General features: G+C 39.9%; 3 protein-coding genes across 3 annotated transcripts; 1 reads left to right on the forward strand and 2 right to left on the reverse strand.

The window, feature by feature from the left end:
- Window positions 1-15: 15 nt before the first annotated feature.
- On the reverse strand, window positions 16-3,482 carry GCK72_008664 (uncharacterized protein; the record flags this gene model as incomplete). Its single annotated transcript, XM_053726959.1, has 5 exons — window positions 16-114; window positions 164-318; window positions 1,349-1,652; window positions 2,090-2,214; window positions 3,404-3,482. 5 exons carry the CDS (start codon window positions 3,480-3,482, stop codon window positions 16-18), a joined length of 762 nt encoding a protein of 253 aa, XP_053586536.1.
- A 12,010-nt stretch (window positions 3,483-15,492) lies between these two features.
- Window positions 15,493-19,782, reverse strand: GCK72_008665 (uncharacterized protein; the record flags this gene model as incomplete). Its single annotated transcript, XM_053726960.1, has 7 exons — window positions 15,493-15,706; window positions 16,292-16,372; window positions 16,906-17,020; window positions 17,069-17,445; window positions 19,258-19,420; window positions 19,528-19,617; window positions 19,686-19,782. The coding sequence occupies 7 exons, from the start codon at window positions 19,780-19,782 to the stop codon at window positions 15,493-15,495; spliced, it is 1,137 nt and encodes a 378-aa protein (XP_053586537.1).
- A 354-nt stretch (window positions 19,783-20,136) lies between these two features.
- GCK72_008666 (uncharacterized protein) lies at window positions 20,137-26,213 on the forward strand (the record flags this gene model as incomplete). The annotated part of the gene is made up of 10 exons (XM_053726961.1): window positions 20,137-20,400; window positions 20,668-20,771; window positions 23,743-24,013; window positions 24,556-24,833; window positions 24,893-25,024; window positions 25,076-25,179; window positions 25,241-25,400; window positions 25,703-25,832; window positions 25,882-25,971; window positions 26,016-26,213. The coding sequence occupies 10 exons, from the start codon at window positions 20,137-20,139 to the stop codon at window positions 26,211-26,213; spliced, it is 1,731 nt and encodes a 576-aa protein (XP_053586538.1).
- Window positions 26,214-26,596: the final 383 nt, after the last annotated feature.

Genomic DNA, 26,596 nt, shown 5'->3' on the forward strand with positions numbered 1-26,596 from the left:
ACTAACATATATATACTAATGTGATTGGTTATGGTAATTGATGAAGTTTTGTGGTTCAAGTTCATCAATTTTACGACTTGCTTTGCTCTTTTGGAAAGTAATGAGAGACTTATGCTGAAATTAATTACTATGTTTTAGGAGAATGAACAAAACGAAAACTCACAATTCTCCATAATTCATTGATTTGACCACATGGAGGATAGCCTCGAGAGGGAGGCTGAAGAGAGCGAAAGAGTACGTCATAGTTGTAGATGGGATGAGGGTGAATGAATGAGAAGAAGGGAGGATGGATGGTGTGATGTGGAATGCGCGCGGTCTCTGAAATCGATAAATGAATATATGACTGTGGGAAACAAGGTAAGGGAAATATGACTGCGTTGGAAGACTGCTCTTCGACTGACAGATGGACTAAACAAATGAGAAGTGATAAACTGGGGAAGGTTGCTGTCAGACTATCGAACGGGATACAGAAGAACTGCCTCTGAGATGGCCTAAACAAATAAAAATGCATCAAGTCATGGGATACAGACCTGTCTCGGATGGATCAGTTGTATGTTGTGATCAGAGATGGGCGGAAGAGTTAAAGACGGTAACCGAAAGTGTTCAACAGGTGAAACTTGCAGCACTAATTTGTCTATCGATTGGAAAAAAATGAGGCTCAAAAATATTAAAAACTAAACGAGTTACAGTCATTAAAGTTTGTATTCCGCCTTCCGCCGAATGGCCTCATGGCGGAAGGCGGAATACACAGCTTAAAGGCATTCTCTCTGGTTGTGGTTACGGACACAGTGTTCTTATTACATACACAACTGCGTTCTTCTGAAACTGGGTGAAATAATATGGGCAATTGAGAGACGCAATGAAATAAAAAAGGTAAAAACGGCCACCAATTTTCTTCGGCCTTCTCAATGACCAAACTTTCCGGTGTTCGCTCTCAGCGGGTTGTGGACCGAATTAAAAAATTCTTGAAGTATGAAAATGAACTCGCCGAAACTCATACATTATGATATGAAAACATCATAACAGACCACAATACGCCTTTAATCTTTTCTTTGAGAAAAACTCGGGGGAATAGTTTTACAAACATCTGAATTTCCAGGCCATCAATATAAAAACCTTAAAATTGACAGTTTTGTCCAATTTTTTTGAAAATTTCTGTTTTAGTTTGTTCTGGATTTTAAAAAAATCCACAAAATCTACATTAGTTTCGAGACGACACACAAAATTTTGTTGTTTTACCTATTTCGACTTCAAAAAATAGTTTTCAACAGAAAAGAGATGTGAGGACTAACTTTTACAAACATTAGGATTTCTAGGCCACTGAAAATTTCAGAAATATTTCGCTCACCTTTAACATATTCAATCTTATTCTCCTCGACTTTTCCAAAATGCAAAACGGTTCCATCAGCCGGTGAGACCAACGGAGACGCACTAATCGGACGAGTCGATTCTCTCAATTTGCGATTGAAGAATGCGGCAAACGATCGATAATTCTTGAAATCCGGATCGACGCATTCCTCCATTCGACAGTCATAAATACGGGCGAATCCACCGAGAAGATGCTCACGGAGCCAGATGGGAATCTCTTGATTTGCGAGACCTCCAATGACTCGGCTGGCAGTGTTGAAGGGGAGAGACAGGTAGACACGAATCTAGAAATTTCAGAGTTGTAAAATAGGAAAAATAGGGAATTTTTGGGGTCGGCAATCGGGGGCTGTGCAAAAAAACTCTTCACCGAAAAAATCGGAAAAATGTCAAGAAAACTGTCTGAAAAAACGAGTTTTTCGGATGTAAAAATCAAGTATTTCAGGGATAGACCCACAGAAATCTGTTTTTGAGTACAAATTTAGAAAAAATTCAGAAAAAATTGAAAAATCACTATTTTGTTACTCAATTTGAAAATTTTAGTAGAAATTTGAAAATTTTTTCGAACGGCTTTTTCGAAAATTATATTCAAAATACATATAATTGTCTGTGCGGACGTCCGGATTTCCAGATTTGTCAAAACTATGAAAAAATGCTCCCGTTTCTACAATTTTCTCTATGAAAAAAAGATGAAAAATATCACAATTTTGTCCAGATTACTCACCTTCCAATTACTATAATAATGTTTCGAATCAACAATTTCCCGCCAATCCGGAGTGAATAAGTAGCCAATATAGGAAGCGCCTCCGATGATCAACGTCGATACGGATAGCCATTTCACCCAGCTCCCTGCAATGAACACTGACTGTAGGGAGAGGAAAAACAAAGGTTATTTCATTTTCAGACATAATTAAACCTATATAATCAAATTTTTTATGGATTATATTACCTCTTTTATGGATTATATTTTGTCTCGTTTTCTCTGAGTCTCTCGCTTTCGCACACAATTTTCTTCGGTTTCGGTAGAGCGCGGTTGTAAGAAACGTGTCGTGCTAATAAGAGTACTTGGATTTTTATAAAATTTACTTCGACTATTCTAAATTTTCCAATTTTGAAAATTCACTTCAACTGATACGTACCCAAACAAAAACCATAGATAATTGTTCCTAAATACATGATTTTCAAAATTATAGAAACCACGAGAACTATGCATTTATTATTTGAATGTTAAAGGTCAATATGTATACATAAGATACATTAGAAAACAATAATACATCATCCAGATTTTTGAAATATAGTTTTTTTTCCTAAATGATGTTTTTGATATTTGGTGTTTTCTTTTGATATTGAAATTTGCAGATATCGATACTTCAGAAAATTCAAAGAAACTTTCATCATTAGAGCATATGCTAAAAATCCCTCTAAACACCAAAATTCCCGTTCTCCTGACTCGAAAGAAGCCTAGGTGGAAGAGTTTTTTCCTGCGGTCGTGTAGTCCTCTCGGACAAGATTTTTGCTCACTTACTCTTTTTTCTCGCTTTTCCAACAATTTTCCGTTTTTTCTCTCGATATAATTGTTGGTAAAAACGAGAAAACGAAGAAATGAGCAAAAATCTTGTCCGAGAGGACTACCCGGCCGCGCGGGAAAACTCTTCCACTAATGCTCCTTTTGAGGAGTCAGGAGAACGGGAATTGTGGCGTTTAGAGCGAAAAAAATAACATTGTGATTTCAGCCCTCGTTTAATAACAATTTTTGTTAGAATTTTCGAAAAAAAAAGACTTTTCTCTCTAGAAAATAGAAAAATCCCATTATTTTTAGGAGAAACGAATGCTACATGCTTAAAAAACGGATCAAAATGAAAATTAATTGAGAATTTCACTTTCTATCGGAAGGACATCCTTGAGACTCATAAATTTTTAAAATACCGGAATCCAGTTAAAAAAAAACCTATTTTCATCGAAATTTCGTGCTGAAACTTGATTTTAAGCTTTTTTTTTCATAAAAAATCACTAGAAATTTTCAAATTTTTCTACTCACAAACTGCAACAATAATCAAAAAGGGATTGATCGCCATAACAGAGTCGGGATGAAGGAAACCACCAGAGTATGTATCCATTCTTTATACAGTAGTTACAGTAATCCAAGTCGAGAGAGCGCCGAGAGAGAGAGTTGTTGTATATCACCTATTCCGTTTCGTTGTGATTCACATCGCACTGTGAATTCTATTCTCACAAAATTGTAGGCGGGGCAGACACGCAGAGAGGGGGCGGAGCTTAAAGAGTTTTTTAAATGACGGGATGAAGAGAGATGGAGAGACGCAGAGAAACGAGAGGGAACAACAAAACAAAAGTGATGGGATGACAAAAGTTTAGGTCAAATTAGGAGAGACCACGCCCACTTTTGATGCCGATAAAGTGGGCGTGGCCTCGAAGTGGGCGGAGTTTCAGGGCTAATAGGAACTAGTTTTCTGATTTTTTTAAGCGTTCAAACGAGAAAAAAATGTACTGTGTGACAAAATTGCAAAAAGGGGTGTGGCCTGAAGTGGGCGGAGCTTCAGGTTTTTTGAACCATGTCAAAAGAGTTTAGAAAAAGAAAGTGTGCGGCAAAATTGCCAAAAATGGGCGGAGCGTCTTCAGAAATTTTGTTCAAATTATCAATTTCAACCGATTTTCTCCGCGTTTTCAAAGATTGAAATAGCTAAATTGACAGGAAACAAGGAGACTATGCGGCAAAATTGCAAAAAAATTCAAACGAAACTAAAAAAACAATACTTTTTCTCGAAAACATGAAGTGATGCCATTGGAATTGCCCAATAATGGCCATGACCATTGGCTGCAATTTCATAAAGGAGGAGAGAAAACAACCAAAACAAAGAGAGAGAGCGGACGATCAAAAAGATGAAAAAAAAAACAGTCGTCAGAGATGGAAATGATGGGAGTGGGAGTGGGAGGAGGAGGGGTATTCGAGACAACAAAACTTTTTTTCGAAAAATTTTAACCGAAAAATCCGAAAAAAAGAAAACTGTCTGAAAACATAAGTTTTTCGGAGTCAAAAATCTTGAATTTGTATGAAAACTGAAAGTATTTCGAGGACAGAACTCGAGAAACCTGTTTTTGAGTAGAAAATTAGAAAAAAATCGAAAAATCACTATTTTTGTTATTAGCAGCCCACGCTTTCTTACAACTGCGCCCCACCGCAAACGAGAGAGTATCGGCGAGAGACGCAGAGCTTTTTTTCTGGCGCGAAACAGATTTTCACTATTTTTGACTCGGAAATTGGCAAAAAAATTATTAAAACTTGTGAAAATAGGTCAGAAACTGAAACTTTGTGTTGGCACGAGAAAAAACTCTGCTTCTCTCGCCAATACTCTCTCGTTTGCGGCGGAGCGCGGTTGTAATGAATCTGCTAATACTTAATCTTCGAAAATTTCAACGAAAAAATTTCCAAAATTTTTCCAAACTTCCTAGTTTTGAAACGTCATGGTTTTAAAAAGGATGATTGCATGAATACCGGTTTCGAGACCGTCTCGAGTCTGAATTTTTGAATTTTTCGCGAAAAAGTCTAATTTTCGACTATCATTAAGAATAAGAAGCAATTCTGGAAAATCCTCAGAAATGGTCAGATTTTGGATGGAAAAATGAAAAAATTTCAAGAAAAAATTTGGAAAAAAATGGTAATTTTTGAAGCCGGGTCTTGAAAATTTTCCAAACATCTCGATTTCCAACTCCCTCGGTTCCGTAAAGTTCCGGTTTTGAGATTCTTGGTTAAGAACTGTCTCAGTTTCGAAACGTCCATAAATCTAACAAAACAAGAAAATGAAACTTTGAGCGATGCTATGAATCTGTGACGACATTGTTGGAAGAAGAAGAAGGAGGAGGAAGAGGACATCATAATAAAAACAAAACAAAAAATATTTGAAGACAAAGACAGAGAAAGAACTTTAACCGCAGATTAAAATGATGGAAGAGAAAATGATAACAAAAAATGAATTGGTTGATTATTTGGAGGGAGGGCATCAAAAAACGACCCCGAACAAGGAACTCATTATAGGGAGGGGGTGTGGGAATTTACAACTGCGCTCTACCAGAAACAGAGAAAATAACGTAGGAAAGTGAGAGACGCAGAGTAAGAAGAGAAATTTTTCAAGAATTTCAGATTCCTGTTCCTACAACTGCGCTCCACCGAAATTCTCTCAAAAATGTCTCTTTTTCTCTGATTCTCTCAATTTCGCACAAAATATTCTTCGTTTCCGGTAGAGCGCAGTTGTAAGAAACGTGTCGTACTGATAACAACTTTTAAAATGTGGAAAAGCACTCAAAATGATAGAAAGGAGTCAGATTTTAGCGCTTTCCAGCCTGGAAAAAAATTATATTTTCCTATAGAAACATGGAAAATTTCTCTCAATGATTACAGTGAATTCCAATTTTTTGAACACTTCCTATAGATCGAAATCTGATCTTTTTTCATTCCCCATTTACCGCTAATTTGAATTGAATTTGGAAGTGAAAAGAGAAGAAAAGTGAATACGGATGGCAAGCTAAACGAGAGGAAGTGAGACGGAAATGATTGAACTAATTGAGAGAAGATTCATCGATTTCAAAAAGATCAGGGAAAGGAACGCTTGAAAAGACCTTTGTAATCAACCGAAAGAAAAATGGGTTACAGATTTTTGTAACAGACGGAATAAAAAGAAATACTAAGGTACTACTAATAGAGTATTACATAGGAAAAATTCTGAAAACTACAGTCAGATTCCGATAAACTTTCATAGAAATTATTGGGAATTTCCTTTAAAAAAATACGGTAGATCACAAATGTTTCGAGTTGAGATCTATTTTTAGTCATAATCAGGCAGAAAATCACTACAAGCTGAAAGCTTTTTAGAAAATAAAGACATTAGTCTAAAAAAGTCAATTTTTCTAGAAAATAAGTAATTTCTAGAGTGAAAGCTAACTAGGGAATGGCTCACACAATGTTTGGAGATACACAACATGATGTATATCGTTGGAAAGCTGACGTTTCCCTGATTCCGAATCTATATTCTGTTTTTGCAACGGCGCTCCCAGTTTCGAGAAATCCGGCTCCAAAGTTTGGGTAAATTTTAGTGCTAAAACTCAAGTTGCCAGCCCGCGTGTTGAACTAACACGTAAACCCATTCGGATAATAGTTAAACCAGCGGTCGAATGGTCTAGGGGGTTACACGTAGGGTAGGAGGTGGACACTCTATGGTTCGATTCCTTGCTTTTTTCCTTCTTTTTTTATTTTTGTAATCCTCGTTTTTGGGTCCCATGGTCATCACAATGTGCCAGAAATGGAGGTTTTGAAGATTTTCTAGTCCATATTGACCGTCTACGACGTTTTAAGAAAAATAATTTTTTCAAGAAAATTAACTTTTCTGTGAGTTCAAGGCGAGAAGGCACTTGGAATTTTTTGAACAATTTTCGTTAAAAGTTAGAAAAACAATATAAAATTTGTTTGGTATTTGATTCCATCATGTTTACATGGCAGAGATCTACTGACTACGACCAACTTTGAATCACCAAATATGAAGCAGAGTAGTTGCTTCAAAAAAGTATCTACCGGCGGAACAAGAAAAGTAAACTTTGGAAAAATCATTTTCAAAGCTTGCTATAACATTTTATATTGTTTTTCTAACTTTTAACGAAAATTGTTCAAAAAAATTCCAAGTGCCTTCTCGCCTTGAACTCACAGAAAAGTTAATTTTCTTGAAAAAATTATTTTTCTTAAAACGTCGTAGACGGTCAATATGGACTAGAAAATCTTCAAAACCTCCATTTCTGGCACATTGTGATGACCATGGGACCCAAAAACGAGGATTACAAAAATAAAAAAAGAAGGAAAAAAGCAAGGAATCGAACCATAGAGTGTCCACCTCCTACCCTACATGTAACCCCCTAGACCATTCGACCGCTGGTTTAACTATTATCCGAATGGGTTTACGTGTTAGTTCAACACGCGGGCTGGCAACTTGAGTTTTAGCACTAAAATTTACCCAAACTTTGGAGCCGGATTTCTCGAAACTGGGAGCGCCGTTGCAAAAACTGAATATAGATTCGGAATCAGGGAAACGTCAGCTTTCCAACGATATACATCATGTTGTGTATCTCCAAACATTGTGTGAGCCATTCCCTAGTAAATCTTTTGTGATTTTTCAAGAAAAAATCACAGAAAACTTCAAAACCCCTATTTTTCGAGTAAAATACTAGAAGAAAATGGCAGAAATCTCATTTTTCGTGAAAATATAGAAATTCGATTTTCCGATGGAACAAACCTACAAAAATCCCGTTTTTGACAGAAAATTGGTCTTTTTGCTTGGAAGAGACCAGTTTTAGCACCAATTCCTTATGAAAACCAAGCCAAAATAGGGTTACCCCTTAAAAAAAAGATTTCTAGACTAAAAACCTTCAAAAATCTATCAAAACAACGGGGAAAACTCCAAAAAGAAGGAAATTCTCACGATGAGTCACTCCAAATTGGGTAAAACCGTCCAAAAAGGTAAAAAGAGAGGTCATCATGTTGAAATATATGACAAAATAATGATCTTTCTCTCTGTGTCCCACAGTTCTCTTTTCTCTCTTGTCCAATTAAAATGGATCGAAAGAGGAGAGGAGAAGAGGACGCCGAGGTCTATTACTACTTCTGAATCTGACGACTACTTCTGATGACACGACGATGAGAGTGAAATGAACACGAATACAGAGTGAAAAGGGCATTCATTCCGGTAAACAAGCCCTGCGCGGGGGCCGCGGGGGGAACCCCCGATGAGTCATGTGATTCAGATGAGGCCCCTTTTAGTAGAAATAGTGTGTAAGAGGAAGAGACGCAGAGTGGCAGAGAAAGAGGGGAAGAACAGATGATGATGGTCACTGAGGGGGTCATGTGAGGGCTTTTATTATGTGCTCCTCGAGAGAAAGAGAGAATTGGCACAGTTTTTTTGTTGTTGTGTTTATTGAAGTGGAACCTTCTTTTTCCTTTTTCTAGAAGAGTCTGACAAGAGATGAGTAAACACGGAGAGATGTATCCAATTACATAATCCGTTTGGTTTTCTCGTTTTTTTGTTTTCTATTTTTGTTCTGTGAATTGGAGTTTTTTGGAGCAAACCACGTGGATGTGTGTGGTTTCTGGCGCCGTGCCAGAAATCTTGTGATGCTCTAGAAGGATTGGAACCAATTTCCAGGGGAGCATGACATCACTCCGTTCTGAAACATCTAGATTCGGGGATCAAAGAGTTGGCGACTCAACGTATGCTAATTTGATACGGAGCCGCAACGCCTGATGCGATAATGACAATCTTACGGTAGAGCAATAGAGCGTGATTGCAATACCTGTGAATTGACATTCCAAATAACCATCTGTACAAACATTGGTACAGAAGGACACCCGAGAAATCGTGTTTGTTCAGAGGATATCGTTGGGTATTGATAATCACTGAATAGCGACTGAAATCGTGCTCAGTGGATACGAAGCCTAAATTTGGCATGATACCAAATTGGACCACAGAGCAAAATCGCAACTCTAGAATATGAAAATCTGGACGAACAGACGCACAGATAGACAAGCTTTTTTGTCTGCGAAATAATGTCTGAGCGAATGTGTAGCGGCTCAAACCGTACTGATCGGATACGGAGCCAAAACATAGAACTGGACATACTTGCAACGGCCCGGTCGGCCCGGGTCACAGTACAAAAATTTGAACTTTTTTGAAATTTTTTTTTGAAAGAAAAAACCGGGCCGGCAACTTTCTCTACCGGGTCGAGCAGGGCCGATATTTTGCAAGTATGGAGCCGGACAAACCGAGGCACAGATGGATACCAAAATAGCATCAGAAGTCTATCTGAGTGTGAAATGATTCGTCCGGATGTCCTCAATCAGTATCTATACGAAGACTTGTCTATCTATAGATCTGTCTATCGAAATGTTCACTGATTCCAGTCGGTCTTTCGTCCGATTTGTCCGGATGTCCACAACTCTAGAAACCTCTTCCTGGAGTCGTTCTTAGCCAAGTTCGACCAGATATCAGAGGTGCCAGAAAGTGAAATTTTCTTATCCGGAAGTCGGAAGTAGATTTTATCGCAAAGATTCTAAAATTCGCGAAAATCAAAGGAAAATTAGTTTTTGGCTGAAGAAAAGCCTATTTTCTGTCTTTTAGATCATTTTTCAATTTTTTCGTGAATTTTATAATTATGGAATGACGGAAGTCGGGAGTCGAAAGTGAAATTCCTTATTCGTAACTCGGAAGTCGGAATGCCATGCAACTCTGACAGATGTCTCCAGATCTATCTGTCTGTCTGTGCGTGCGGATGTCCTCCACTGAACAAACACAAACATGAACCAAAAGTTCAATATCTTCTCGTTCTCTCCTATCTTCTTCTTCTCCATATCAGTCCACCTCGTTCTTTGATACCCTCCACCTTTCCGCTATCTGACCGACTAACTGTCCTTTTTATCAGGAAAAAGTTCACGCCTTAGCGTGTAAACGGATACGGAGGAGGGAGAAATAGACAACAAGACAACAATAGAGAGACGACTAAAGTGTATGTTGCCGCCGTCTTCATGGTCTCACTCTGTCGGCACTGGGAAATCACGTGTTTTCTCATTTCTTCTATGGGAAATGAATGGGCCGATATTTGTATACATTGTTGTATACATTGTCTTCTGATATGGTGACAGTGAACGGGATGGCGAGTATCACGTGAGAAGAGGAGAAAAGGGGGCGGGGCGTAGAGAAAACTGCGGAATTCAGAAGAACCTAATAAAGCCGTTTTTTCGAGGGAAAAAGAAGAAACTGTAATTTCCAGACAAGATTCTGAAAAGTTCTTCACAAAACACGATCAGGATAGGTCAGCTTTACCATGGGGACATGAAGATACTAAGATTTCGAGAAATGGAATTGAAGAAAGCAGGAATACGGTAGCAAACTACTAAATTTCAGAATCAGAATTGTGAATTATCCAAAATCTAGAATTTGTAAGCTGAGTTCTGTATTCGAATTGACAATGTCCGAGTTATTTTCAGATGGAGCGCCAAAGGCACGCCAGACAGAATTTCAAACGGAACAGCTGACTCACTCGCCTCTGAAACGCGTCAGAGACACGCCAAAGTGTAAAGCGATGGAGGCACGCCAGACGGAATCTCAGACCCAACAGACTTCTAATGGTCTTTGCAGACTTAGAAACGCGCCTGAGGCACGCCAGTAAGTCACCGTTGGAAAAATGAACCAAACTAGGAAAAATGTTCGCTGTATGATCGAATTTCCGATTTTCCAGACATTCAGATTCTGTTTTTTGAAGATTTCTCCTTTTTGCTCCTTACATTTCCGATTGATTACAACAAACAAGGTGAGGGTGTCTCTTAACACGTTGTAAATCATTCGGTTTTCTGGAAAATCAGAATATCAAAAACCGAATCTATCTGAATACACTTTGATCACCTAGTTGTGTGCTCTCAGGTTACAAAGTGCGAAAACAGCATCGTCATAATAATAAAAGAATCACATGACACACTCTCTGAAAGTATCTAATTCTAGTTTATTCAGACGCTCGTTAGCCAGAATTCGGCCAGAATATCGAGTTTCAGAGAAATGGATCAGATGATCGAATATTCTGTCGGTGTGACGCACGGCGTAGATCAAATATAGAGAATTCAGAAGAACTTTCAGAGATTCTGAAGACACAAATAAGGATCTTCTTCAGGGGAAATTTCTGTTGAAATTCGGACAAATTCCAACAGAAGGTCACAGGAGAAAGGCAATTGGCTTTTCGGTCTGTGGACATCCGGACAAACGAATCTACAGATAGACGGTTAGCTAATAAATTACAGGATCCACTGGCGTGACTCTGACGCGGTGTTTTGAAAATTCTGACTATGGTTTCAGATTTTTGTCAACGTCAGAACCAAGTGAGATGCACGACCGAGCTTGAAGCGAGTTAATCCAGTTCGAACCTCAAGATTCGAGGAAACTTCATAAATATTTCAAAACCGAGACGTTTTGAAATGGTGGACTGGATTTACAGTAGTTTGAAGATGCTCTAACTATAATCACAACCCTGGATTCGAAGAAAAATTCGAAAATTTCATATTTCAGAGCTTTTTGAAACCGAGTTTATATGAAACTGGACATGTTAAAACTGAATCTTGGCTTTAAAAGGTCTCGGAGTTAAATTTCTCATTAACAGTTTTTGAGCGAATTCGGAAAGTGATCTGGCGTGCCACTGACGCCTTTTCGAGAGTTTTACAGCAGGATCTGTGCTACCAAAAGTACACGATTTCTACAAAAGAAGTCTGGCGTGTCGTTGACGCGTATTGTAGTTCGTGACGTTGTGCACCTTCTAAGCGCACTCAAAACTCAATGGACAACCAGGGATGTTTCAGAATGTCCAGAATCCCATCCGGTTTAAAAGTTATAAGGATTTACTGGAATCGTTCAGTCCAAATCTACCCAGAATCTAGCCAATCTCAGACTACAAAAAAAAGCAAAATCGTATTATGACCTATCGACCGATCAGATGATATAATATCTCCAAATAAAGCATCCGATGTCATGTCCGAACCGATTTGAATCAAAGAATCAAATCACGCCACTTCTTCTTCTTCTTCTTTCTTCTTTTCTGCTTTCATTCTTTTGCTTCAGCAGAGAAGAATATCGTGTTCTGTGAACATTGTTCTGCACACTATAACAAAACTACAGTATAACTTGATTAGTTCTAAAAAAAAATGTAGAAAATTGCAAAAAAAGGAGAAGGAGATCGATGTTATTCTCTCTCTCTCTATTTGTTTCGACCGATTTTCGAACCTGGTTTTCGTCGGTCGGTGATGGTGCAGCTGAGGGAGAGCAAATAGAGAAGAAAAGAGGGGAACGGTATGAGAAAATTGAGAGAAAAAATGGTTGAAAAAACAAAAAAAGTCGCCGATGGGAAGGGGAGAGAGAGAAAAAAGGGGATTACTGTAGCCTTATGTGGCAAGGCTGGTGTGTCGTTAGGCGCGTTTTTTTCAAATGGTTTTGTAGGAAGACAAGTAAACCGCAGAGGATACTGTAGAGCCAAGATGATAGAATTTCTGGAGCGCCTTGGACGCGTTTACAGTTTTAGAGCGAATTTGGAAAGAGACCTGGCGCGCCTGTGACGCGTTTTTGAATACAATAAAAAACTAATACGGTTACATGAGGTGATTTGTGTTCTTAAAAGCAAAGAGGGCTGGTGCGCGGAGCTACTGGACGCACTATAGAAGCTGAGGACTCTAGAAGTCTGGCATACCGTTGACGTGGCAGCAGGTTCGTTGTTAATTTAGTGAATTTTTGTAGTTTTCCGCAAATTTTCGCTTAAAAATAACATTTTCAACGTAAAATTTGCTAAAAAACACTGGAAAATCACTTTTTTTCAGTTACTGGTCACTTCTTGCATGGTGTACTGTAGATTTATCATAATGTAGCCTGGCGCACCTTTGACGCTTTTAAGGGTCTGAAAAGGGGTCAGTTATAGTGAAAAGAGCGCAAAACCGTCAATTTCTAGCTAAATTTCCTCAATTTTGCAACTTTTTTGACTTTATTTCTTTCTTCGGGTGTGCAATGGTATTATAGCAGGTAGTAGAATAAAAAAATCGTAAGAGTAAATATATCTTGTAACATCGACAACTGACTTAACAAGAAAAAAAGGTAGAAAGACCAAAGAATTTCGAAAACTGCGATACATATGTTCTAGTTCAAATAGAAACAACACACATACCAGGTGGGGAAAGACACGGTTTTCTGTTCTGTGTTCTACTTTGTGGTCTATTTTTATATTTCTCACTTATTTAAGAACTAATAGTGGAGGTTGTGAACGGTCAGAAGTTTAGTCGTTACCAGAGCTATGGGAAAAACTTTTTTCGAAAGTTTTTGACCGAAAAATTCGAAAAAAATAATTTCAAGAAAACTATCCGAAAAAATGATTTAAAAAATTTCTTCGAATAGCTCTGGTCGTTACCACTTATTGTCAAAACGGAGAGGAGTATAGTGAAAAAAACTGAAAAATGCTTTATTTTTTTTTAATTAGCTTAAAAAACACGCAGAAAATCACAAAAAACTAGTTGGAAAGTAGATTTTCAGACAGAATTATTGATATTTTCTCCAAATTTTTCTAATTTTATGTGTTTTAAGTAAAATCAGTATTAACAACGTAAGGTTGTTCTGAAAAATCTCAAAAATTCACAACCTTCATTTAAAATAGATTTTTTTCAATTGTCTTAATAAATCCATATTTATCATACTTGCAAAATATCGGCCGGGCCGGTAGAGAAAGTTGCCGGCCCGGCCCGGCCCGGTCGGCCCGGAGTCAAAAAATGAGCACAATTTTTTCACAAAATTTTTCGAAATTTTTTGAAATTTTTATAAAAAATAGTCAAAAATCCTATGTAAACTTGAGTTTTATCGATATGTAAAAACATAGTCGAAAATTCGACTTTTTTGCGAAAAAATCAAAAAAAAATTTCAAAAAAATTCAAATTTTTGTACTGTGACCCGGGCCGGGCCGGGCCGGTGAAAATACTCAAATCGGCCCGGCCCGGCCCGTTGCAAGTATGATATTTATACACTGTTTTTGGACATTTTCTCGAATTTTACAACCTGAAAATCTTAACAATACTAACTCTTTCTTCCCTTCTTCAACTCGGGTGCTCCTATCACAACTTCTCTCGTCGCATACACATTTTTCGATTGATTCGTCAATTCACGCACACTTCGCAACATTATTGATGACGGTGGGGTCATCGAGGGAATCTGGAAAGGGAAGAATATAATTGCGGCTGGGGCGCTGTCGGCGCGTTTTTCACACGATTCACACTGGAAACTGGTGGTCGTCGTGTTTCTAAAACTTTGAAAAATTTGGAGTCTGGTGCACCGATGGCGCGAAATTTCGAAGATATTTATGAGCTCAAAAAATACAAAAATAAATAGCCTGGCGTTCCATTGACGCGTTTTAGAATGAAAACTGGTGCGCTGTTGGCGCGTTTTTTATGTTGATGATCAGCAGTTTTATGCTGCGTCCAAAGTAACTTTTTCGCGGAAAATCCGCGCGGAAAAAGTGTCCAAAGTAGCCATTTCTTTTCCGCGTTTTCCTCTGCGCCTTTAAGCTAATCGCGGCGAGACCAGCGCATTTTTTAGGAGGGAAAGTTAAATTTTCGAAATTATATATTCTTTTTGAATTCCCTCCAAAAAAGTGAGCTGGTCTCACCGCGATTACCTTAAAGGCGCAGAGGAAAACGCGGAAAAGAAATGGCTACTTTGGACACTTTTTCCGCGCGGATTTTCCGCGAAAAAGTTACTTTGGACGCAGCATTATGGCTGGCGCGCTCTGAATAGTGAAAACGAGTGGCTGGCGTGCCTTGGGCGCGTTTTCTTCGAGAAAAACTCAAACGTGAAGATTCTTATCCAAATTTTGAGCTTTTTCAAATAAAACCCGATTTTGATGAAATAATTTCCCGTTTTCAGCCAAAAAATCAATAAAATCTCACCTTTTTTGACACCGACGAAAGCATGTTGACGTTACGAATCACACCGAAGAGTCGATTCATTTTACTCACTTCTGAAATCTTTCTGGAAAAATTCCTAAAACAGAAAAAAGGAAGGATTTTCGATAGAATCGAGAGGCCAGTGACCATGAAAAAATGTAGAATTTCTGAGATTTTTGGGATAACAAGTGCATTTTTTAGAGGAAACAATGGATAATAACTGATAACAAAAGAAGATATAACGAATAAGCATTTAACAAATTGGGTGTGAAAAAATGAAGAAATTAAAATGGGAAGAATAACAGGAGAGCAAGAGAATACGGAACATATAAGAAAAAAGTGGAAAATGGGGAGAAAACAAAGGAAAAATATAGAATTTCAGAGGGAAAAAGACTGAAAATCGGTTTTTATGAGTTTCTTTTAATGGAAAATGACAAATTTGTAACTAAAAATGACAAAAAATACTCAAAAAACGGTTTTCGGTGGTTTTTCAGTCAAAGTTTTTTATTTCTTCTCTATTTAAAATTCGCAAAATTTTCAATTTTCAACCAATTTCCAGCACTTTTCTCCTCAAAAATTCAATAAAATCAACTAAAAAAGATGGTCAGCTAATCTCCTTCTTCTCACAACTGATTCAAAGTCTCCAAACGACATTGAACCTGTGCCAACACTGACAAAACATTCTCTTCGACTCTCTCACTGCGTGATCCATTTGGCAGTGACGTAGTTCTGATAAGCATATCGAATGCGTCCTCAGCACGACGCCACTCGGCGAGTTCTTCTGATTCCACAGCGGCGTCCACACCAGCGACACCTCCGAACACGAGCAGGATTTTACTGAAACAATAGGAATGAGAGAGGGAGTTTAAGGGCCAAAATGGGGTGGTCGGCGTGGTTTTTGGCAAGCTATTAGAATGAAAATCCAGAAATTCAGTGACTGTGTATTAGCTCGACACAGTGCTTACAACTGCGCTCCATCGAGATTCCCTTGAAAATTGTCTCTTTTTCTGAGAGTCTCTCAATTTCGCACTCAATTTTCTTCGGTTTCGGTAGAGCGCGGTTGTAAGAAGCGTGCCATGCTAATATGTCAGAATATCTGTATGTCCGCCTGTCATTGAGCTGGCAAATTTTCAGCGCGCCAAAAATGATACTTGCAAAAAACGATGACAATTTTAGTCAGATGTTTGCCCCAATGCCCTGATGTCCGAGTGTTGCTGAACTGGAGCACCTTTGACGTTTTTTCCATTTCAGCGATTCGAAATAATGCTATTTCCTGTTCACTGCTTTTTTCTCTTTCAAAATATTTCTAAACCGGGTCGGGTAAGCCCAGATGTCCTCAACTGTTTCGAATCTGGCGCGCCTTCAGCGCGTTATGATGCAGGATTCGAGTTCTCCGGATTACTCAACATCTGAAAAACTTACGGTTTATTCAGAATACAGACGTTCATCTCAGTGGCGAGCTTTCCACGTGGAGACACACCGGCGACCATGTCGAACTTCTTTCTGAATTAATAAAAGTTTTATGATCATAGAAGCGATTTTTTAAAAACATTTTTTGAACGAATTTTAACCCAAAATCAATATAAAATAAGATAGAGCTCGGCAAACCCCTGACAATCTCGGATCAACATTTCCAGGCATTCTGGACTTCATTTAAATGAAAAATTGAGAAATTTCAGAATAAAACTTGATAAATTTGTTGAGAAAAGAAGCCAGATCGACGTTTCACACGCTCTGAACCAATTTTTAGTAAGAAATCTTGAATTTTCAGCTGAAAATTGGCTCAGATAACTACAAATTGAGGTAATCGCCTAAAAACCTCCGTCGACTACTTCATAAACACTTGAGTGGAGTTTCAGACTATAAATTTCAGGAACTGGGACTATTTTCAGACGTTCTAACCTCAATTATAGCAGGAAAATATTTGAACTATCAGTCTAAAACTATGTCAGAAACTCAAATCTTGAGAAAAATCGCTGCTTTTGATGCTAGTTTTCAGATTCTAGGCCTCAAAATCTAGAATCCCAATGACTAACCCTTCCAAAACCTTCTGCAATCCAGTCAACAATCTCACTGAATATCCCCAATACTGTCCGGTTTCTCTCGTCACCGCAGCTCCATTCGTTATACTTCCACGATACAATTTGCATTCTGTAACAAGTTATCTTTCTGTCTGTAAGTAAATCCAGATGTCCTTACGCTCAGTCAAATTCTTAATCTCTACAGTAACCCGAGTATACGGTGGCAGAGAGACAGCATCCGAATCAATCTCGAACTCTTTATCCAATCCAATACTACAAATCGGTCCACGTCCCTCTTTCGATCGTTTCTTCAACACGACACCCTCACGGAATCGGAATGTCTTCTCATCATACTTCAGATGATGTTGAGCGTCGAGTGGATTCAGAAGACCCGCGTATTTTAGTGGTTTTTGGATTGGAAAGAGATCTTTCCGAAGGTATTGCGGGCATTCGAGATATTCGAGAATTTTAGCGAGGTAGAAGCATCCTTCGTAGTTGTTTTCAGCTGGGAGCAGGTTTCCTTGCCACGTTCCATTGTAGTAGGCATTGACGGCTCTGGGAGAGAAACATGGTTAGAAAATGGGCTATGGACCCCTAGTTTTGGGATTATTTCAGGTAGTTTGAAGCTATTCTACGCTATCTTTCAGAATCTCATTACAGTGGCTTCTGAAATTCAAAATACGATACTAGGTGCAGTTAATCCCAGACTTGCAACGGGCCGGGCCGGGCCGGGCCGGAATGAAAATTTCTAGGGTTTGGACAAAAAATTGTAGTGAAAAAAGTTCAAAAATTCAAATCCGGGCCGACCGGGCCGGGCCGGGCCGGAGCTTTCTCGGCCCGGCCCGGCCCGGAATTTTGCAAGTCTGGTTAATCCTACCAGGGCTTTGCGAAAAATCATTCGGTGGTTTTCGAAAAAAAAAATTCGAAAATTAGTGAAATTTCTGCTGAAATTTTCAAAAATTAGTAAAAAAAATAGTTATTTTTCGATTTTTCCAGGTATTCGGAGTCTTTCCTGGTAAAAACTTGTAGTTTTCATACAAATCGAAGATTTTTGCCTCACAATTGTCGTCAGAGAAACTCATTTTCAGTCAGTTTTCTCGAATTTTTCGGTTTTTTCGGTCAAAAATTTTCGGAAACGTTTTTTCACACAGCCTTGATCCTGGCACTGGAACCCCAAAACTGGAAAAGTGTCGCGGAACTTACTCTAACGGAGTTATAAATAGCTCAAAAACGCGCTAAAGGTACACCAGCCTCACAAGGGAATTGACTTTCGGTATGCGTTCAGAATTTTCTATAAACTTGCACACTGATAGTTTCGAGTCTGCTTTAAACAATGATAATAGTGAAAAAGTGCAAAACTCCCGAAAAGTTGGACTTTTTTGCTCCGAAAGTTTGCTCATTTTTCATCATAGAAAACACGAGTGACAATTCGGGAGGACTATCGGGTTCGTAAAGGCAACTAGCTACCTTCTCAGCCAGCGGTTGGATGGCCTCGTGGCAGTGAGTGGGACTGGTAGGAGGAAGGTCTGGGGATCGACCCTTCTCCCTTTTTTATTTTTTTTTGCATTTTGAAAGCTGGCTATAAAATGTCAACTACACCGTTTTCGAACTATTCCATCAAGTTTCCTTCCGTTTCGAACAGTTTTCTACATTTTCTGAACATTTGGAAGAAACTTTTTTTCAGAAATTTTTTTGTTCTCGTTGTCTCTCATCTCACCAAGGTCTACCCACTCATTTTGAAAGCTTGTAAACCAAATTTTTCATCTACTCTCGAGCCAGACATTATTTCAAAATGAAGAAGGCACTGTACGATTATCCGGCATGTCCTCGGAAAAAACAAGATTAATGGAAGAATTGTCAAAGAGAAGTCTCCATCATGAATAAGACCATGAGAACAAAAAATTTTCTCAAAAAAAGTTTCTTCCAAATGTTCAGAAAATGTAGAAAACTGTGCGAAACGGAAGGAAACTTGATGGAATAGTTCGAAAACGGTGTAGTTGACATTTTATAGCCAGCTTTCAAAATGCAAAAAAAAATAAAAAAGGGAGAAGGGTCGATCCCCAGACCTTCCTCCTACCAGTCCCACTCACTGCCACGAGGCCATCCAACCGCTGGCTGAGAAGGACCAACTTTTCGGGAGTTTTGCACTTTTTCACTATTATCATTGTTTAAAGCAGACTCGAAACTATCAGTGTGCAAGTTTATAGAAAATTCTGAACGCATACCGAAAGTCAATTCCCTTGTCAGTAAATTATTCAAATTTCAGCAGTTTTTGACCGAAAATAGAATTTCTGAGTCAAAACTCCATTTTTAATGTCAAAATCTACGTTTTTCAGCATTTTCCTCCTTAAAAACCTCAAAACTCACTCATCAGTCATTCGACACGACTCATCATAGATGATAATCTCGTCGACTCGATAAAGTGTGGCGGCGCGAGCGATTTGTCCGGCCATATAAGTGCGGAGTTCACTGGATTGAGCATTATTCAGGAATTGTCCGGGCACGGCGATGGAAATCGTGAAGGGTGGCGCTGAAAATGGGAATTTAAAATCATTTTTAGTGAAAAATTTGAAAATCTGTCGAAAATTCTGTTTCTAGTTGAAAAATTGTCAATTTTCGCTGTAAAAATGAAATTACTGTGATCAACTTTCTCGATTTTCGCTTTCTTAGCTTCCTCCGCCTCTCGAATGACTTTCTCCTCGTTTTTTCGCTTTTTCTCGTCTTTCACTGGAAAAATTTCGATTTTAAACTGAATTTTATGTGAAAAATTGAATTTTTAGGTCTAGAAAACCCACTTTTCCGCCAATCCTGTCTTTCTGCATTTGTTGACTTGAACAATTTGTTGCGAATCTCATTTTTCTCTTTGAACGTTTTTTTCTGGTCCGGGTGCATTTTCTGGAAGATAAATTGATTATTTATAAAGGATTTAATTTATTTTCAAGGTAAAATAAGAAAAAAATCAAGAAAAACGATTATATTAGAGCGATTTGAGTTGAGAAAAGGCCGAAAATGAATGAAATAAAATAATTTTTGGGAATAAATGCAAGCGCGCTCCATCGGATACCAATAAAAATACGCGCGCGTTTAAATTTAATTTTTTTTCCTTGACATTTTATTTTCGGAAAAAAAACGTGGAATTTTTCGCGAAAACGAAATGAAAAATCTAAAAAATTCATTTTCGTATAATAATGTCGATATCAAGACGGAATTATGAACATTTTGATTCAATGAAGTCCGAAAATCCAGATGAAAAGACGGAAAAAGTTGGTTTCGTCTGGAAAACACGGATCAAAATACACAGGAATTCAGACAGAAGATGTGATAGACAGTGAGAGACATTTGAAGAAGTTGGATCCTGATAAATTTGTGCAATCTTATGGTAATTATGGAAAATATCAAATTTTGACCTACGTTTTGGTGCAAACTCTCAATTTTTTCTACTCGTCCTCGATTTATGTGATGAGTTATGTGCAGTTGGGGTTGGATAAGAAGTGCGTTTTGAATAATGAGGTTAGTCGACTTTGGAATTTCGAGTTTTGGGTGAAAAATCGAGATTTTGAAAAAACGAGTGGTGCAAACGCGCTCAAATGCTAATTTTTAATAAAAATTAGTTTTTTGGACATCCGGACATTTGGAAATACGAACCGAATGTCCGTAGATACTCGAAACTCTCTATGTACACGAAAAGCGCTATGAAATCGCGCTATATTGACAAACTTCCGAATTTCGGACATACGTACACCCGGACACACCGACAGACTATCCCAAAATTTTCAGACCCTCCCAATGAGTCAAACTTGCGAAATTGAAACGGAACCCAAAGGAAAATTCGGAGAACTCAAAGGCGGTTACTGTGGGATTGTCAATGAGACCAAGATGCAGTGAGTTTTCGAAAAACGCGCCGAAGGTGTCCCAGAAAGAGTTTTTTTATTCAAAAAATTTGCAAAATTAATGGGTCAAGTTATCGCCCCGCGAGATTACCCACGGACTTTGGACGAGTAAGAAGTGAATGCTCTCCTCTGTTGTTTATCAATTAGAGCAAATCGAAGCAGCCGACATCTCACGGGGAAATGCCAAATGGGGCGATGGGAAAAAAAATTATGTGAATTTTATGAAAGTGAAATCACAAAAATTAAATAAAAATCTGCAAAACTATCGGTCAAGTTGGTGTCAATAGGAGGGTTTCAAATTCTGATAACCCACTGACTCCGGACCGGTGTGAGAAATGAGAGAATGCGGTTCGCTTATATACTAGACCCCCCGACGAGCGGCCGACAATGTGCTGGCGAAGTTCACTCTCTCTGAGTCTATTCAAGTTATATAATCTCTCATTTCATTCTCTCCTTTCTCTGGGTCTCCTGTGACCAAAGAAGGAGGCGAGAGTTAGCAAGACGCAGAGAAATTGTGAAATCGCCTGAATGTTGTTGGCTGCTTGGAGGGTGACAGGTATATAAGCAGCCCGTATGCCGTCTTTTCAATGTCGGTCCGGAGTCAGTGGGTTATCCCATTACGAACTACCCCATTGGCACCAACTTGACCGTTGTTTTTGAAAATTTTGGGAGAAGGAGAAGCGCGTCGAAGGAGCGCCAGACTTAAAACAATGAGGTATTACTGTAGTTTTGATCTGGAAGAGGATTCTGAAAGTTTGTAATGCTGAAAGTCGAATGAAATCATGTTTCCCTGTGAGGCTCCAATCACCGTCTCTACTCCGTTATTCCTCCATCATTCCCAAAATGCAAAAAGCACCGGTCAAGTTGGTGTCAATGGGGGACTTCCTCTTCAATGATAACCCATCAACTCCGGACCGCACTGATGAAATGACTGGATGGACGGTGCTTATATACCAGACACCCTCCGAGCGGTCGACATTTCGTTGGGGAATGTTTCATCACCTCGGTTTGACTCGCGTCTCTCACTGAAACGTTATGAAATTCCTCGCAAGTTGTCGGCTGTTTGGAGGGTGACAGGTATATAAGCAGCCCGTTTGCAGTCATTTCAATGTCGGTCCGGAGTCAATGGGTTATCCCATTACGAACTACCCCATTGGCACCAACTTGACCGTTGTTTTTGATGAATTTTGGAGGAAGGAGAAGCGCGTCGAAGGAACGCCAGGGCTATGGAATCATTTTCAGATTTTACTCTTCAAGTGCTAAACATTTTGAGCCGTCCGAGGACTTGTCAAAATATTTGTTGGAGATCCAAACGATGATATTTCGATGATACTATGATCACCCGTCTACTAGTCAATTTGAGGTAAAGAGCGTTGAGGGGAAGTAGAAACTGAAAGTTATCTGAAGAATAGGCGACGGGGTGATCGGAGTATCGTAATACTGGTTGGCATTGCTGACGCCTGGGATGAGCAAAAACAAAGACAGATTTTGAAAGCAGTTTCCAGAGAATCGCTTTACACTTTCACAATCTGAAGAAATTCCATAGCCCTGGCGTTCCTTCGACGCCGTTCTCCTTTCTCCAAAATTTACCAAAAACAACGGTCAAGTTGGTGCCAATGGGGTAGTTCGTAATGGGATAACCCATTGACTCCGGACCGAACCAGAAGTGACTGTGAACGGGGTGTTTATATACCAGTCACCCTCCAAGCAGCCGGCAACTTGCGAAGAATTTCATAACGTTTCAGTGAGAGACGCGAGTCAAATAGAGGTGATGAAACATTCCCCAACGAAATGTCGGTCGCTCGGTGGGTGTCTGGTATATAAGCACCGTCCATCCAGCCATTTCATCAGTGCGGTCCGGAGTTGATGGGTTATCATTGAAGAAGAAAGCCCCCATTGACACCAACTTGACCGGTGCTTTTTGCATTTTTCGACTTGGAATGATGAAGGGATAACGGAATGTCTTACTAGGGAACGACTCACACATAGTACGGAAAAACACCTCATGGCATATATCGGTGGAAAGCTGATGTTTTCCTGATTCTGAATCTATATTCATTTTTAGCAGTGTCCATCCCAGTTTTGAGAATTTTAGCTCTAAACTTTGGAAAAATTTTAGTGCTAAAACGGAACTTGCCATCCTATGTGTGAGTCATTCCTTAGTTAGACAGGAAGACAGTCTGAATATGACATGGAGAAACATGATTTCATTTGTTTCAGACTTTCAGAATTACAAACTTTCAGAATCCTCTTCCAGATCAAAACTACAGTAATACGATCCCCCACTTTTCAAGTCTCGCGTTCCTTCGACGCGCTTCTCCTTCTCCTAAAATTTTCAAAAACAACGGTCAAGTTGGTGTCAATGGGAGGCGTTCAAATGATAACCCATTGACTCCGGACCGACATTGAAAAGACGGCATACGGGTTGCTTATATACCTGTCACCCTCCAAGCAGCCGACAATTTGCAGGCGATTTCACAATTTCTCTGCGTCTTGCTATCTCTCGCTTTGATTTTTTGGTCATGGTAAGAGTTTTGAGATCCAGAGAAAGAGGGTGATAGACTTCAGCGTTCCAGGAGACGATCAGACACAACAAGAACTTTGCCAGCGCGTTGTCGGCCGCTCGTCGGGGGGTCTAGTATATAAGGAACGTCGATTCTCTCATTTCTCACTCCGGTCCGGAGTCAGTGGGTTATCAAACTCAGATTCCCCTCCCAGTCCCATTGACACCAACTTGACCGATAGTTTTGCAGATTTTATTCAATTTTTGAGATTTTAATTGCATGAAATGCCCCATTTGGCATTTCCCCGTGAGATGTCGGCTGCTTCGATTTGCTCTAATTGATAAGCAACCGGGAAGAATATCCGATTTCGGTACTGGTCCGGAGTCCGTAATCTCACGTGACAATCACTTGACACCGTATTTTTGCGAAATTTTCCAATTTTTCTCGAAACCTTGCAGAATCACCAATCACAATGCGCACACGAATCTGCTCGTCGAGTTCGAGCTCTCGTGTTCTCATTGGTTCTTCCAAGAGTTCGGACTGACCATCTTCACAATTGCGGCCATCGTCGCCGTCCCATTCATGTCGATGCTAGCTGATAGATATGGCCGGAAACCGGTGATCGTCTCGACCGCAATTCTCGCTTTCTTGGGAAATGTGGCCGCCTCGTTCAGTCCGAATTTCGGAGTGTTTCTCGTGTTGAGAGCGTTGGTCGGGGCGTGTAGTGATGTGAGTGGGGGGACATCTGGATGAAAGCAGGGACAGACAGATAGGTATCTGGACATCCAGTATAGTGGATGGCAATGGAGACATCAGGACATGAAGACATACAGACAGACAGGAAAAACTGGAAATCAGGATAAAGAGGCTCACAGACAGATGCTGAGATGTCCCGGTGTTTCGAGAAGTGAAAATCGGGACATCTAGATGTACAGACAAACAGACAGGCTTGTGGACATCCGGACTTTTGGATATACAGACAAGCAGACTTTGAAAATTTAGAAGTTGGCACAAAACGATATGTGGATTTGCGCGGCTATACGAGCGGGCATGAATCTGAAGGGAATTTGGACATCTGAACAAACAGACAGACATACAGATATTCTGACTTCGAGACGCACAGACAGACTAATCAAACTTTATATCTTGTGACTTTCAAAAATCTAATCATGTTCGGAAACCTGGACATCCGTATTCCCCGACACACGGACATCCGGACATCCTGACGACCGGACACACAGACAGACGCCAAGCCTAATCACTTCTTCCAGACCTACCTATCCGTCGGCAGTGTCGCCACGTGCGAATACATATCCGAAAAAGCGCGTGCCTGGATTACGGTAGTCTACAACGTTGCGTGGACCCTCGGCATGATATGGACTCTCATGGTCACCCTGATGACAGATGACTGGCGATGGAGATATTTCATCGCCGGATTTCCCGGTGTCTACGCGTTTTTCCTGTGGTTTTTCCTGCCCGAATCACCGCATTGGTTGATAGTGAAAAATCGAACGGAACGTCTGAAGAAGTATATCAAAACTGCGAATCGGTATGTCCCTCCGTCTGTCTGTATGTCTGTGTGTCCGGATGTCCACTTTCCATTTTCAGAATCAACAAGAAGACACCCGACTTTAGCGAGTGTCAACAGAGCTCCCACCACGAGGAGAAACACGAATCGTTTAAGGCAATGCTAGGAAGCAAGAAACTGATATGGATCCTGTTTGCCAATGGATTTATAGAGTAAGCGGACATCCGGACACACTAGGACACACCGACAGACCTTTTTTCCAGAATGGTAATCTCCCTTGTCTACTTTGCCATCTCCTTCCTTTCCGTTGAGCTGGGAGATGATCATATTCAAGCATTCCTCTACTCTTCTCTTGTGGAAATTCCTGGTAATCGCGCGCGCGCCTTAGGTGCCCCAGCCCGTCCTCCTACAAAAACTATTTGTTTCAGCCGGTCTCGCTGTCCTCCCCCTCATGATTGTTATGGGACGGAAGACCATTGTCATCTGGTGCCTTGTATTCCAGACCTTGGCACTCATCGGAGTTACAGTATTCCTTGATGTGTACAGTCTGAAATTGGGAATGATGTTGATAGCGAAGGTTATGGCGACGTGAGTTTTTATTGGGTTTCCAGTTTAAAGAAGCAAAAAAATTTTGGAGGAGTGTGGTGTCGAACCCCGGTCGTGATATCCGTGGTCAGACTCGTTACCGGTTGCGCCACAGCTCGTCGTCGGCACTGACAGCGCCGCACACCGCCGCCGCCTTCTGTTTTATCAATACCCTTTCAATGGCGCCTCAGCTTCGACCTCCATAGCGCAGTGGATAACGATCCTACCCAGTAATCTAACGACCCGGGTTCGACCCCCACCCCCTCGAATTCTTTTTTTCCTTTTTCATCATGAATTTTCTTTAGAATCATCTACTCCGTCCACCCGATCTGGGCCAACGAGCAATTCCCCACATCAGTCAGATCACTCTGCTTCTCCCTAATGAACATCCCTCAAAGTATGGGAATCATTATGTCACCTTATTTGAAGCATATCGTAAGTACCGTCTGTGTGTCCTTCTATCCAGATGTCTCCGTTTTTTCAGGCCCTGTCCCCCAACTGGCTCCCATTCGTTGTCATCGCACTATTCAGTTTTATATCGGCTACTCTTGCGTTCATGCTGAATGAGACTAAGGTAATCCGGAAAAACAGACACACGAACGGACTTAAAATTCTCAGAATACAAAGTTGCCAACCGACGTGGAAAGTCTCTCAAACCCAGGCGAGGCCGCTGATCTATCTGCCTACCGTAATTCTTCGAGCTCCACGTCATCTCCAAGATCTCCGAAGAATAAATCAAAGAAGAAGAAGACATCTTCAAATGAGAATATAACGACAAAAAGTTTGGGAACTGTTACTTTTTCTGGTGAACAATAGTGCTTTTTCGATTGGAAAAGGAAGTTTTTCGATTGTCATTGATAAAAATGTCGGAACTTTTTCATGATGCGTTTTCACATTAGTGAGGAACAGATTTGATTTTTTTTCCGAGTCGCGATGCGTGAGCGTCGCGGTTTATATTGAAAGACACTCATCCAAATCTTTTTTTCTACCGGACCACTCGCGACGGAGCAACCTTTCGCCTCGCACTGCTCTGCCTATTCAAACAAATCTGACTATTGATTTTCCTTCCAACTTGCTAGATGAATTCTATAAAGTTGCTTTCCTTTCCGTTATTGATATTCTCAGAAATTGTTCGCTCGATGGAGATAGTGGAAATGTAAGCGTTATCGAGAAAAATCAATAACTCCATTTCAGAAATT

This window comes from Caenorhabditis remanei, chromosome III, assembly GCF_010183535.1.
Source record: "Caenorhabditis remanei strain PX506 chromosome III, whole genome shotgun sequence".
Lineage (NCBI taxonomy): Eukaryota > Metazoa > Nematoda > Chromadorea > Rhabditida > Rhabditidae > Caenorhabditis > Caenorhabditis remanei.